Source organism: Megascapheus bottae, chromosome 4 (assembly GCF_031878675.1).
Source record: "Megascapheus bottae isolate mThoBot1 chromosome 4, mThoBot2.hap1, whole genome shotgun sequence".
Lineage (NCBI taxonomy): Eukaryota > Metazoa > Chordata > Mammalia > Rodentia > Geomyidae > Megascapheus > Megascapheus bottae.
In genome coordinates this window covers 48,009,591-48,024,798 of record NC_143512.1, presented here as the reverse complement: position 1 = coordinate 48,024,798, position 15,208 = coordinate 48,009,591, and the positions used below count along the sequence as shown (strand labels likewise).

The 15,208-nt window shown below is 46.1% G+C and overlaps 1 protein-coding gene across 1 annotated transcript in view; it reads right to left on the bottom strand.

Annotated features, from left to right (window-relative positions):
- The window catches only part of Iqgap2 (IQ motif containing GTPase activating protein 2), a 225,315-nt gene extending 216,565 nt beyond the window's left edge, over positions 1–8,750 (bottom strand). Inside the window, exon 1 of the mRNA XM_090331852.1 lies at positions 8,526–8,750. Coding sequence (XP_090187978.1) covers positions 8,526–8,571 — 46 coding nt within the window. The 5' untranslated portion in view covers positions 8,572–8,750. The remainder of the gene's footprint in view (positions 1–8,525) is intronic.
- Between the last annotated feature and the right edge of the window lie 6,458 nt (positions 8,751–15,208).

Sequence of the window (15,208 nt, the reverse complement as noted above, 5' to 3'; positions counted from 1 at the left end):
ATCTTCCAATTCTTTTTTTTTTTTTTTTTGTCAGCCCTGGGCCTCAAACTCAGGGCCTGGGAACTGCCCTTGGGCTTTCTCAAGGCTAGAGCTCTACCATTTGAGCCACAGTACTACTTATGTTTTTTTTCTATGTATATGGTACTGAGGAATTGAACCCAGGTCTTCGTGCATGCTAAGCAAGTACTCTACCACTAGGCTAAACTCCCAGCCCCATCTTCCAATTCTTATTGTCCACTCCCATCCCCACATCCAAGGAGTAGAAGCCCAGAACTGCCAGGCTTCTTTTACACAAGAAGCACCCCACAACTCACTAAGCCATGGTCTGTGGTCCTACCATTAAAAACCCTAACAAAACTTTTCCTTCAAAATCACATTTGTTAGCCCCTCTATACATCACTCTAACAATAAAATACAATTAGTTTTTTTTAAAAGCAAAAAAAAAATCACATTTGTCTTAAGGAAGGGACAAGTTAATCTTATTAAAGCCACATCAAAACAGATTGTATAAAATACACAAACCCTTAAAGAAATCAGTGCCTAGGTTTGTATGTGGTGCCTGAGCATATTCAAAGCAAACCCAACAAGTAATGTTGTGCATAATGCATTCTGTGACAGGCTCATGTGTTTTCACTTATTTGACAAAAACCAGCCAACATGGTGGAGAAGAGTAATAGTATATTAAAAATGTCTTTTTATCCTTCCAGTGCCCCATGCATCAACATCACCTGGAAGGCTTGTTAAATTGAAGGGGGTTGGGGGAAGGCAGACCCAGAGTTCCTACAGGTCTAGGTGGGGCCAAGCATCTGTCTTTACGAGTTCTCAGGCAACATTTTCCTATGACTGCTCCAGCAACTGCTCTTTGAAAATCTCAGCAATGATGGAGAAACAGCTGTCTGCTACTGTTAACACCTTGATAGGAAGGGCCATGTGTAATATAGGACAGTCAAATTATATTTGATCTTAGCTAAAAGCCAAGAAGTAATACAGGATGTTAAAGTTAGAGGAGGGTCAAAGTAGGTTTTGTAAAATCTGGGGCCTGTCGCCAAAAGGAGTGTAACAATTGAAAAAGTTCCTCAGACAACAGCTAATAAATAAAACAGAGTCTTCATCATTCTTCAGTAAAACTAGGATGTTGTCACTGGAAGTCATTGCATCTCCTGTGAAAGGAAAGAGAGGTGAGAACTGTCACAAGTAATGGAGAAAGAGGAAGGGAGATAAAAGAGGAGAAAGAAATCCTCAAGAATTTAGTGGTCTCAATCTTTACCCTGCTTTAACACACCTCTTTTTGTTACCTGTTCTCAGAGAAAACGCCTGTCCTTAGCAAAACCATCAGGCAGTGCTGCTCACCCGACAGACACTCCCAAACCTGGCCAGGAGAGAAGGCAATCAAATCTCCCACACAACCCCCTCCCCCATGCACCTAGCTTTTCCTCCTCCCTACTGCACTGGGACACTCATCCAAGAATATCTTATGCATCTCAAAGAACAGATATTTCAGTAAGGAAATGGCTAAAGCAATTCACAAGATAGCTCAACTTGACTTGTTGCCTATAAAGGATTCTATGATCTGACTTCTTGCAGGTATACCCCCACCCCCTGCATGTATCCACAGATCTAAATCTAAACCCTAGGAAACTACCCACCCAACAAATTCACACTCTGCTTCCTCAAGGTCACATCCAAATTCAGTAGGTCTTCAGGAGGTCTTTCCATGCCTTAAATCCAAACTCACTTCTTAAACTGTCAATCCCACAGACGCTGAAGAAGCACTTGAAATATAAGCATTATTGTGTATCTCCTAGATTCTCTTGTAAACTGTAACTACCTCAGTCACAAGGCCTTCATCCTCAATATGTGTATATTAGCTGCTCAATTCACTAAAGTAAATACAATTTGCTTAGAACAGTAAGCCAAGGGTCACATTGATCCCTTGCAGGGGTCTCTGAATGCATACATGCCCCAAGAACTCAGTTAGTTGGAATTTAACCCCACTTCTATCAGCTCCAAACAACATAAGGCTGTTTCTCAAGAGGGAAAGACTCCAAACAACATAAGGTTGTTTCTCAAGAGGGAAGAGCAATAAACACTAGGTGGGGTGGTATATGCCTACAATACAGGACTGAGGACTCTGAGCCAGAATGATCATAAGTTTAAGGACATCCCAGGCTCCATAGTGAGACCTTTAAAAAATTATAATAGCACATGAATAAAAATAAGATATACTAAAGCAATAATATCTGAAAGTATCCAGCTTACTAGTCAGAGGCCCCACTACAAGTTGCTGCCCTGTTTCTTACCACATGCAGACTTGAAGGCATGGCTGGTATACATACTTAAGTGTATTTTCATAAATAACCCCATTTGAAGTCATTGATATACATGGTATATTGATCATGGGAAGTGTTTTCCTTTCAATTCCAGTGCCTCTCAGTGAACTTGGCTGACTTCATGTATTCATAAAAGCCTCTGACAAATTTGAACGTGCTCCTGTTCTATATGTTTTCTAGGAGGAAAAGATAAAGCCGCAATATGGACTCTTAAAAAAAAATACCAGGCATCTTTCAGGCACAGCACCTGGCTCACATTCTAGCTACTCAGGAGGCTAAGTTCTGAAGATCATGTTCCAAATCCAGACCAGGTAAAGATCTAGAAAAAGAGCTATGGCTCAAGTGATATAGCACCAGCAGTAAAAGCTAAGACACAGTGACCGCCCAGGTTCAAAGTTAAGCCCCCAGTATCAGCACATATATACCAAAATAAATAAATAAAATACCATACATCTGTTTTACCCCAGAATGCTGTACAAATTGCTATAACTTTCTGGACTTTGATAAAATCAGGACAAATGGCTGAAAGAAGTAGGAGACAATTCCCCACACCTTGGCCTAGACAAGCTGACGACAGAGAGAGGATGAGGAAAGGCTTCTTTCTAGGTCTGACTGAAACACTCCAAGTTCCCATAAGTAGCTAGCTGTGTGGCCTGGACACAATGTCATGAGTTCAGTTTCTCTGGCCTTCCCCAAAGTAATAATGAACAACTGATAGTAAAATAATATAACACACGAAAGGCGCTCAGGCCTGGAGAAGGCCACAGCCTGAGTTCCATTCTCCCATGTTGACTGCGTGTTCAGAACATGAATGGCTTTGGATACTCTCCAGGATACCATGACTTCTGGAGAAGCATTAGATCCATTTGTATGCAAGCCTTTAACTAAAGAATAATGTCAAAAACCAAGGAGAGGAGAGACTGCTGAGCGATGGTGGTTCTTGCCTATAATCCTAGCTACTCAGGAGGCTGAGATCTGAGGATCATGGTTCAAAGTCAGCCCCAGTAGGAAAGTCTCTGAGACTTGTTTTTTGCCAGTCCTGGGCTTGAGCTCAGGGCCTGAGCACTGTCCTTGGACTTTCTCAAGGCTAGAGGTCTACCACTTGAGCCTCAGCACCACTTCTGGCTTTTTGCTATGTATGTGGGGTACCGAGAAATCGAACCCGGGTCTTTGCGCATGCTAGGCAAGCACTCTACCACTAGGCCAAACTCCCGGCCCATCTCTGAGACTTTTATCTCCAATTAACCCCCAGAAAACCACAAGTGGTGCTATGGCTCAAATTGGTAGAGCATTAGCCTTGAGTGGTAACGGGACAGCACACAGGCCCAGGGTTCAAGCCCCAGGACCACCACCAACAACAACAAAAAGCAAGGAGAGGGTAAGAGGTGTAGTTCAGAGGTAGAAAGAGCATTGCCTAGCTACCCAAGATCCTGGGTTCCATCCTAAATGTGTTACGTATGTATGCATAAAATACATACACATGCATAAAAAAGGCAGGCAGACACACACACACACACACACACACACACACACACACACACACACACACACACATTACCAAACACCAAGAGTATGGAGTAAAGAATAAGAAGCCACAGCAAATCAATAGTTCCCTGGAGCAAAAGAGGTTAGATAACACCTTAAATAACACTAAGTTTTCAAATGAACTTGGAATTACAAGCTTAAACTCTCCCAAACAAGTCATTTTAGCTAACAAATATATAATTAAAGTTAAAAGCAGACTAGAAGTAACACTTTAACTGATGACCTAAAGACCCTTCTGGAAAAGCTCAACTAAGACATGAGGCTCATGAAGGAATGGCTTGACTTTGTCTACTCACAACAACATTCCACAGCTGCATTGCCTACCTCCTTCCTTGGAGGAAAGCAGAAGTGCTGATAGAAAGTTAAAACTGAGCTTCAATACACATATACTTGGTCAACCTCATTTTACACAGCTGGATGCAGCTTAGTGAGAACTCACATTTCTCTATCTCAGATTGGTGACAGTAACAGAATAAGGTTCAGCTGCTTTGATCACCTCACTACTCATCCAGTAACCAGGTGATTTAGAACCCTCAGCATCAAGACAAGAGTATTGCCCAAAAGCTGATAACAGCAGCTGCATGTGGTGATGCATACCTGTAATCCCAGTTACTCTGGAAGCTAGATAGGATTCAGGTCTGAGGCTAGCTCCAAGAAAAAGCAAATGCACCTATGTGAAAAGCAAATTATAAAAACAAAAATCTCTGGGGGCATAGTTCTGGAAGTAGAATGCCTATCTAGCAACAGTGAACCCCTGAGTTCAAACCCCACTGCCCTAGAACTGAAAAAACAAAAAACAAAAAACAATCCTTGATGGCATCAAGCCTTCCACCAACATACACACACTCATATACACAAGCATACATGAAAACACACATGTGTACACTAGACTTACGTTGCAGTCTAAAATCAAACAGGGAAACATGGATCACTATTATTTTCACAATGTAGGAGGAAAAACAGCAAGAATCTCCACTTTCCACAGTAGAAACCCCAGTTGTAACCATGGGTTACAGTGACAATCAGTGACCCACAGCAACACTGAAATGCTGATTAGATTATCAGCTATGAGTGAAGTCATCTTTCCAGTCACAAAGCCCTTTCTGCTCTCCCTGGTCTTTTTAACTCTCAAGAAATAACTGGAAAGTGAACTTTTGACAGGTCATGGCAGCAACATGTTTTCAGAACTAATGCAGCAAACTACATGGTTCATTGCAACACCACCAAACTTATTTGCAAATCACTGTTGAGCACCTGTGTTATTCAGAGTTGGGGTTGAGTGTGGTTCTGCATCTGCCTCTGCCAGTTTATGCATAAGGGGAAGGAACATCTATCTCTTCCATTCTTTCCTGGCATTGCAGTATTGAGCTGGCATTTCAGCTTGGTTCTGTGAGTATCAGTATCACACCACTTAATGGTGAAGTCCCTAGGAAAACTGCAGAATTTAAATGGAAAGTCATTATCTATGCAATTTTAATTCAATGCTCCTGTGTACAAATCAGATTTCTGCTGCAATCCTGCGTCTGTCAGAAGAAAGCTGATAAGGCTTGCAGCCTGATGAAGAACACATTGAGAAATCCCTCAAGTACAACTTCTGATGTATTTTATAGACTCTCCGTCTGGTGGGAAGGGGGAGACCACATCAGCCCTGAAACAGTTGATTTGTGTAGGAATTTGGAATTACTGAATGTAGGCTATTCAAGGGAGTAGAGCAGATGGCAGGACAAATGCCCACACCTGACCCCACACTGAATCCACCAAAAAGTTTTTCTTTTTTTTCTTTTTTTTTTTTTTCTGCCAGTTTGAGCTCAGGGCCTAGGCACTGTCCTTGGGCACATTTTGATCAAGGCTAGCACTCTGCCACTTGAATCACAGTGGTACTTCTGTGTATGTGGTACTGAGGAATCGAACCCAGGGCGGCTTCATGCTAGGTGAGCACTCTACCATTAGGCCACACTCCCGGCCCCACCAATAAGTTTAAGCCTCAAAAACTTACACTAAAAATATTCAGCATTTGGGTGGGGGGGTGGGGGGGAGGGTAATGGGTACCAAGACACGTGAAAGGGTATCAATGTATGTGAATTAATGCACCTTCTATCTGGCAAATATCATGTAACCCTTTTATTAATTACAATAAAAAATATTCAGCATTGACTGCATGCTGGTGACACATTGCTACTAGAGAGATGACATGGATCAAGATATATTGTATTCATGAGCTGTGAAGTTGTTGAATTGTAAGCGTACATAAAGGTAATAAAATTACAATTTTAAAAACTGAGAGGTGAGGATCCTAGTTCAAAAACAGCCTAGGCAGACAAATCCAAAGGACTCTGATCCAGAAAAAAGCCAGAAGTGTAGAGCACCAGTCTAGAAAATATTAAACAAGACTTCAAAGTCCTGGTTCAAGCCCCAGTACTGGCACATGCACACATGCGCCTCTCTCTCTCTCTCTCTCTCTCTCTCTCTCTCTCTCTCTCTCTCTCTCTCTCTCTCTCTCTCTCTCTCTCACACACACACACACACACACACAGACTCAGCATTGAAAATGAAATGACAATCACTTATCTATGTCTTATGTTTAAGTGTTGGGGAGAAGTGTGGTTCAATTTGTACCTCCTTGCCAAACTAGTTTAAACCAACAACAAAAACCCCACAACCCTGTAACTCACCCATCAGTGCAAGGACAGCTCACTGTGACCCTTCCCTGGTCTTTCTGGGAACAGTCTCCAGCTGACTGTGGACAGGAGGCCCAGGAAAAAAGAAAATTGTGCTAACACCACCTCCTATGATATGAATACTCAATATCAGGGAGTGTGTTGTAACACTGGTATATTCTGCTACACTGCATGTAAAAATACACTGTAAACATCCTTTCACCAACCAGTATCTAAATCATTACAAACATGTCTGAGTGACAGGAACGGCTGTGTAATAGCCTCCTTAGGCCATGGGGATGCTATGGCCACAGAAACCTCAGCACACAAGTTCTGTTCCGAGCTATGTTCAGAAGCCACTGAATGGCAGCACTGGCGGGGCCCAGGGAAGGTAAAGTGACTCCAACAATGGCTCCAGATAACCACACTGGGGAGGGAAGTTGCAAGAAGACTTCCAAGGGAAGGGTGGGGCTGGCCAGCTCCAAGCCTCCTGGATGACTTCTGAAGCCACGGGGTCAATTCCATAAAAGCCAGGCAGGCCTCGGGGGCACGCGCCAGGTGGACGGGAACGCAGCGAGCACTCTCCACCTCCGCGGCCAGGCTGCACTCTGCCCTGCTGATGAGCCAGCGATAAGGCGGGACGCGGCACCCCACTCCGCATGCGCATTCAACTACCTTCCCAGCTGCTGGGAGGCTACCTGACCTTCGGCGGGCTTATCGCATTCAAGGACTTCCAGGGACCTAAGGTGGACACGACCGCCCCTCGATGAGCCTCCCCGAGCTCGGAGGCCTGTGCGGTTAAACCTAAGCACACACGAACCAAGGCTGACGCTGGTGCGCCTCCATAGTAGCCTGTTCTCACAGCCCCGACGCCACCACTGAAGGTCACGCCGGAAAACCAACCTTTGGCTCTCCATTCCGACCCTGGGGGCGGGAGGAGCTCCTTTCGAAAACGCTGTCCGTGGCCCTGCCCACGATCTACAAACACGTCCACACCGCACACCTTGTCGGCAGGTACCACCCACCGACCTTCATCTAAACCGGGTACCTCTGCCACCAAGGCCACTTGGAGCAAAAGATTAACCCGTGGCCCTGGGTTCAGCAACAGGGCCAGCGCTGGGGAAGAGACGGCCAACTTTCTGTTTGTTTTAAAGGAAATACTTCCTGGCACTGGCGTAGGACTCTGAACTCTGCACACGAAGCCACGTGGTGGGTGCTAATCGGGCCAAAGCAAACGTCTTTCTGGGGGTGGGGGGGAATCGACACCATCTCCGGCACGGCACGGCACGCGGGCTCCCCGTTCCTCTCCGCCGAGAAAATTCCCGGGCGCACACTGGGTAGGGGGTGGAAGAGGGGCCGTGGGTGCCAAGTGTCCCTTGTGGCTTTGGCAGGGAAGGACTCACACCTGCGCGACTAGAACCGGCTCTGGAGGCCCAGGTGAGCCGGAACAGGAGGAGGGGAGGAGGAAGAGGAGGAGGAAGAAGAGGAGGAGAAGCAGCCGCCGCCGCCGTCGCCACTAGCAGAGCGCTGGCACACTGCTTGGGGTGCCCACCTGTAGCCCCAGCAAACAAACTTTCAGCCCCTTGTGCATTTAGAAGAATCAGATCCCTTACGCCACCACCTGGCCCCAGCTGGCAGCGGCCCGGAGCTCCGCGGGCTCCTCACCTGATACCCCTAAAACCCCCACCTGGCCGGGCCCGGCGCGCAGCCCCGGCGCCCGTGGAGACTCGCGGCGTGGTGGGGGGGGGGGTGTCAGCGCTCGCCGCGGGAAATTCGGAATTTGGAGGGAAAAGCGGGAAGACGCCCCTCGCCGTTCTTTGCAACTCCAGCTCCCAACTTTGCTAGCCGGTGCTTTGCACTCCGGTTCCCTCCGAGGCGCTCACCTCCCCCCGCCCCCAACCCTAGGTTCTCCAAGGCCATCCTGGGGAAGGAAGTGGAGGGACCCCCCTACCCCCAAGACCGGCGGGAACCCGCGCGCGCTCGGCTTACTTACAGCCATAGCGAGGTCTCTGCAGCGAAGGCAGTTCTTCGTGGGGCATCCTGCGCGGCTCCGAAGCCCCTCCAGGGGCGCGCGCCCCGCGGCTCCCTTCGCTGGCCAGGCTCGCGGGCTTCGCGCCCCACCGGCGCGCTCGGATCTCGCCTCCCGGTGCCTCTGCCTGGCCGATCCCAGAAGGGACGACTCGCTCCCGCGGTACTCCCTCGCCGGCGCCCGCTGCAGCCGCTGCCCGCTGACACCCGAGCCCGAGTGAACTCTCCTCCCTCTCCCGCCCGCCGCCCGCGGCCCGCCGGCCCGCCGCCCGTCGCCGCCTCACCCAGCAGGTTTCCTTTCTCCTCCCGCCGGGCCCCGTTATTCACCGGCGAGCGAGCGCGCGCCGCGGTGCAGCGACCCCTACCGCGCGCGGGGCGCAGTGCAGGCCGGCGAGGACCCGCCCCCGCCCCCGCCCGGCCCCCGCCCGGCCCCCGCCGCGCAGGGGGGAAGGGGCCGCGCCGCACGCGCGCCCGGGACCCCGGCCACCGCGCCCGGCCTGCAGATGGGGGCCATCCCGCACCAAGTGTCGCCGCTGGAGCCTTTCAGAGGCTGGAAGCGAACGGGCCTGGGGATCAGCAAGAAAACCCGCGGAAGACAGGAGACGCAGGCAGCCCCGACTGCCGGTCTCCGGGACCCCAAGACCGCGCGTTTCCTTTTCCTCTGGGGATGTGGCTTGTTGGCTCGTTTTCTCTTTTTCTTTTCTTTTTTTTTTTAAGGCGCAAGCAACTCTTTGTTTGCAAAGCACAGGGTTCCTTTTATTTGACCAGAAACTGTGGGTGTGTGCACCCTGGCTGGGGGGGCATAACTGCCTGAAACACCCCTCAAAGCGCCCCTGCCCGCGCCCGGCCCCAGCCTTTCCGGCTCTGCTTTGAAGGAAATGAACTGTATGTGACTGTTTCAGGCGGTGACTGGGGGCCGTTTTTGTCCCTCAGAACCTTAGACTGGTGCGATCTTAAGGAACGCGCGGCCCCGGGCCTACCGGGATCTTCACCCGTTTCCCGAATGTGAGGTGTGGCTGTTTTCCTTTGCATCCAGGAGCATCGAGGCGTCCCAGATCCGAATCTCGGTGGTGGACGCCCCCCTGTTTCTAGCGGAGCTGGTCTGGGCTGGGGTTTATGAATTTGCATTTCTAACTAGGTGCTCTTCGGGGGCCCCTGGCTCTCCAGACCACACGCAGAACGGTTCTGTCGAGAGGCGGCCTGGGAGCTTTGCAGTGCGAGAGGGGAAAGCCAATTCTCAGAGGGTGGTGAGGGAATCGTTTTCTTTTTCCCTGCAGGCATTAAATTCTCACCTGATGAGAAGGGGTTAAGTGCCAGCTAGGGTGTGTAAATGCATTCCTGTAATCCCAACTGTGGGAGACTGAGAAGGGAGAATTGAGAGTCCTAGACCAGCTTGGACTACTTAGTAGGAGGGGGAGCGGAAGGGGAGAGAGGAAGAACAGGGAAAGGAAAGGAAAGAAAAAAGAAGTCACAGCTGGTCATTGCTCTGGAGGTGGAGATTGGACAGATTTTGATTTGAGGACAATCCGGGCAAAAAGAAAAAGTTTGGAAGACCTCTTGTCCACCAGAAAGAGTTGCACAAGGTGTTGCACGTCAGTAACCATAAATTGGAGGATCAAAGTTCAGGTCCTCCAAGCCAGAACCTATCTCAAAAATATAACCAAAGCCAAAAAAAGCTGGAGACAAGACTCACGTGCTGAGATGATCCCAGAGTTCAACACCCCCCCCCAACTATGGCCAAAAAGAAAAAGACGAAAGCAGATGCCTCTACTTATAAGAGCAGCTCCAAAGAGGAAATGTTCAGAGAAGGTGACCCAAAGGGAATTTTTCTGTTTTTCAGAAGTTTTGCTAAAGTAAATGGCACTTGATGTCCATTTCACCTTGATTACTCCATGCATCAAATGTAACAATCAAACCTTTCCTCATATGAGTCAATTTTTAGTATGAGTGCATGACTCAGGATCCATATAACAATCTAAGTATTTAGCGGTAAGGGAGAAAAAAATCACCAAGAACTACAATGATCAAGAAATGTGACTAAATTTGAACGTGTAGCTTGAGGTAGACCTTCAAGAATGAGGACAAATACGGTGGAGAATGTTCTTTCCTGGAAGACAGGCAGGGGCTGTGAGGCTGCCCTGGATGGGAAAGCTGCTAGCAGGTGGTAGAGGAGTCTGAAGGTTGTGCTATCTGGACTGAATGGTAGGTTCAGGACATCTGAGAGCTCTTGAAGACTGCATGAGCCTGGGAGCCCATGATGTTAGGGAGTATAAAGAAATGGAATTTTGGAGATGATTACAGATGCATTGAAGCAGGCAAGTTGGGGATATTGACAAAACCCAGAGAAACGGCCTGTCGCAGAAGTTGGATGAAGAAGATCCTCGGGAAGCAGGATGAAGGAGTTGTTGTCATGGTAACCTCAAATGCTTATATAGATAGCATGCATACTAATTAGTAACAAAGCAAACCAAATATCTGTTCCTGGTAGAATGTGAAGGTTACAGTGCAAAGACATGCGCAAGGCGGAGGTTCTAAGCTCATGGTCTAGATGGTTAGCTCTTTAGAGGGTTTGGGGGTGTTTCAAGACTACATGAGGTCTAATGTCACTAATGAGAACTGGCCAAGAAGAGGAAGTTGTAAAAAGGCAAACACTCCTACTGCACAATATTTATCATTTGGGTCTGAATTACCTGGGTAAGATGTCACAGGACTTCAGCATCTCAGAAACAAACATGTCTGCAGAACATTGGGCATTTTTTTTTTGGTGGGTCAGGGGGCTTGAACTCTGGGCCTGGGCGCTTTCCCTGAGCTCTTCAGCTCAAGGCTACTGCCCTACCCCTGGAGCAACAGCCCTGATTCCCTTTGTTCTAGTGATTTATTGGAGATAAGAGTCTCATGGTCTTTAGTGCCTGGGCTGGCTTTGAACCTTGATCCTCAGATCTCAGCCTCCTGTGTAGCTAGGATTATAGGCGTGAACCACCGTGCACCGGCTTGGGCATTCTTTCTCAAGGTTTGACGTTGAAAGCTGACTTAAATAAATATAAGGCAACGTGCCAAATAACTTTACCATTGGACTGCTTGCAAGGATATTAAAAAAGAAAAAGGGCCGGCTAGTGAAAAAGAATCTAATAAGATGGGAGACTTTTATTTCTTTACTATAAAAAAAAGAGGACATTGCAAAACTATGAGCCAATGATAACCAACTTCTTTTTTCGAGACAGTCTTGCTTATATGGCTCATTCTTGTTACAAATTGCTGATCCTCTTCTCTGTTTCCAAATACAGGGATTACAGAGGTGCATAACCATACTCAGCTCTAAACAATTTTAAGAAATCAATATTATGTTTTAAAACTCTATTTAGGAGCTGGGAGTTTAGGCTAGTAGAGTGTTTGCCTAGAATACACGAAGACCTGGATTCGATTTTTCTGTACCACATACATAGAAAAAGCCAGAAGTGGTGCTGTGGTTCAAGTGGTAGAGCTCTAGCCTTGAGAAACACAAAAGACAGTACACAGGCCCTGAGTTCAAGCCCTTGGACTGGCAAGTAAATAATAACCTATCTATCTGAAGACCTGGGCACTGGCTCACTCCTGTAATCTTAGCTGCACAGGAGGCTGAAATATGAAGATCACAATTCAAACTCAACCCGGGCACGGTCTATGAGACTCCAATTAACCACCAGAAAACTGGAAGTGGCACTGTGGCTCATAGTGGTAGAACCCTAGCATTGAGCTGAAGAGCCCTGGGACAATGCCCAGATCCAGAGTTCAAGCCTCAAAACCGACCAAAAATCAAAAATGAAAACCCTATTTGGATGAGTTGAAATATGAATGAATTTGTTTGGAGGGAAGGATCTAGGTAGCCCAGACTTGTTTCCAAGTTATTATTATTCATTTTAATATTCACACTCCAAATGTCACCAAGGGTGAGACATGAATAAATCACAGAAAAGAAATTAATCATGACTTTATGAAGTACTGAGAGTCTGTGCTGTGGAAATTTTTTCTTCTTTCTTTCTTTTTTCCCTTCTGTCATCCCCCTCTCTTTCTGTCTTTCTCCCTTTCCATTTTCCTCTCTCTCTGTGATAGTACTAGGGCTTGAACTCAGTCCTTGGACTTTTTCACTCAAGGTTAGTCTTCTATGACTTTAGCTCCATCTCTCCTTCTGACTGTCTGCTGGTAAATTTGCCGAAAAAGGGTCTCACAGACTTTTCTGCCCAGCCTGGCTTGAAACCAGGAATTTCAGATACTAGGCTCCTAAATAGCTAGGATTACAAGCTTGATCCTATGGCATTCAGTTTAAAATGTTCTAATTGGTCCCTTGTTCCAGAAAAAGAGAGAAGCTGAGAAGGAACCATCACGGTACTTTATTACAAACAAGACATATATCTGAAAAGGAAATTGCTACAAGCAACATCATATTTAAAACAAAAACAAAACCTACCAGAATCAGATATGAATGAAACAGAAGTATAGTTCTTGGAAATGAAACTGAATGTAGTATTGTCCCTGGAGAACAAGTTACAGAACTGAAATCTTCTTAGCTTTATTTCACAGATGAGAAACTGAGGCAGAGAGAGGTTGTATGGTTTCCACAGCTATGAAGAAACAGTGCCTAAACTCTACTTCAGGTCTTCTAAGAATCTCAGCCTATTGTTCTTTCTTCTTATATGCTTTTGTTTGCACATACATGATGGCTTTGTTTTAATAAAATGCTTTTCCAGTTTTCTAAAGCCTATATAATTTTGGAAAACTTTCAAATATTTTATAAATGTTAAATCAGTAAAATCTTCCTTCTCTCCATCCCTCCTTCCCCATCCCCTTTGCTTTAAGCTGTAAGCCAATCAAAATTTTGGGGAAAAAAGTCTACAGTTTAATTTTAGCACATTAAATAAAACCAAATACAACTACATGATTTTTTCCTATTCCATAGTTTAAGAACATTAGAGGCCAAAAGTAAGCCAAAAGTAAATCTGAGATGGTAATCCCCAGAGCAGCCCCTAAATGTGCAGGCAGAAAAGGCACTATTGATTGCATGTACACTGGCCCTTTGAGCTGCCCCAGCTCTGTCATCAGCATTCTTTGTCTCCTTTACCCCACATTAACTTTTCTAGTTACTTTCATCACTTGACATATATTGGATTGTTTCTTGATCATTGGTCATGTCTCTGTGGAATATGAAGTTCTTGATAGCTGGTATTTACTCTTAATTCTTCAAGTGGTATATGTTGGCATCTAGCCTGGCATATAATAGCTGTCCATTTATTGTGCTGGAAATATGACTTGATCAATCACTTACATAAATCAGTCTCTCTAGAGGACTAATTATTACTTCCAATGGTCAGAGAGCTTCCTATAGGTAGTACATGGCAACACTGGGTTAGCCCAGTTCACACTACCCAACTCAGTATGAACTGGTCGATAGATAGACACACTGAAAACAAGTTTCTGCATGTTCATGGTATATAAACATACATTTCTTCTTCCTAGCTGAACATTAACTAAAGAACCGACTTCAAACACTCCCAACTACCATCAACTTGAGGTTCTCATGAAGAACTAGGTCCCTGGAGTCTGGTTTGATTCCAGACACTGGTTTTCATTCCTTCTATGAATAACCTATATGGCTCTTTGTTGGCCTTTATTTGTATATTAATGGGTGAACATAATAAAGTATGTTACCACAAACCTGTAACATTTAAAACCATTCATGATTTTCCATTGACTTTAACTCAAAGTGTATTTTTTGTTAAGTTGGTCACGGGGCTTGAACCTTGGGCTTGGGCAATGTCCCTGAGCTCTTTAGCTCAAGCTATCATTATACCACTTGAGTCACCATGCCACTTCTCATTTTCTGGTGGTTAATTGAAGGTAATTATTTCATAGACTTTTGTGCCGGGGCTGGCTTTGAACCATGATCCTCAGATCTCGGCTGCCTGCATAGCTAGGATTACAGGTGTGAGCCACTGGCACCTGGCCTCAAAGTGTATTTTTAATCATAATCTCAGATTCATCTCTTTTGCCTATTGGGCCTAGCTTGAATTTTCCCTGCCTGGCTCTTACACTTCCCTCTGGACGGCTCTGTTGTAGACAAACTTCTAGTTGGCCAACCTTCTAGTGGATTTTTGGTGGGGGGGGACCAGTACCCATACTTGAACTCAGTGCCTTATGCTTTTGCGTGGCTCTCTTGCTCACACCTTGGTATCCTACCACTTAATCCACACTTCCAGTCTGCCCTTTTGCTGGTTATTTTGGAGGTGGAACGTTTCATGGGCTTTTTTGTCCCTTCTGGCTTTGAGCATTGCTTCTGTAGGCCTCAGCCTCCTGACTAGCTAGGATTATAGTAGTGAGCCATCCAAGAGACTGACTGGATATTATGAAGGAAGTTCATCATCAAGAAATAAAAATTAAAAATAAAGTATCCATTAGGATAACAAAAGTGATACCATTTAACAAGGATAACAAACCAGGGACTCTTGTGTAGTGTTGGGAAGAGAGCATGCAGAGAATTATTTCAAGGAATAAGTTGATTATCTCTAGGTAAGGTAAAGATGTACTTTTTCTAGCATTTACACATTTACTAAAACCCTCCAGAGAAGTGTAAATAATATGAGTGTAAATGAGGGAGGGGAGGAGGAAGAGGGAGAA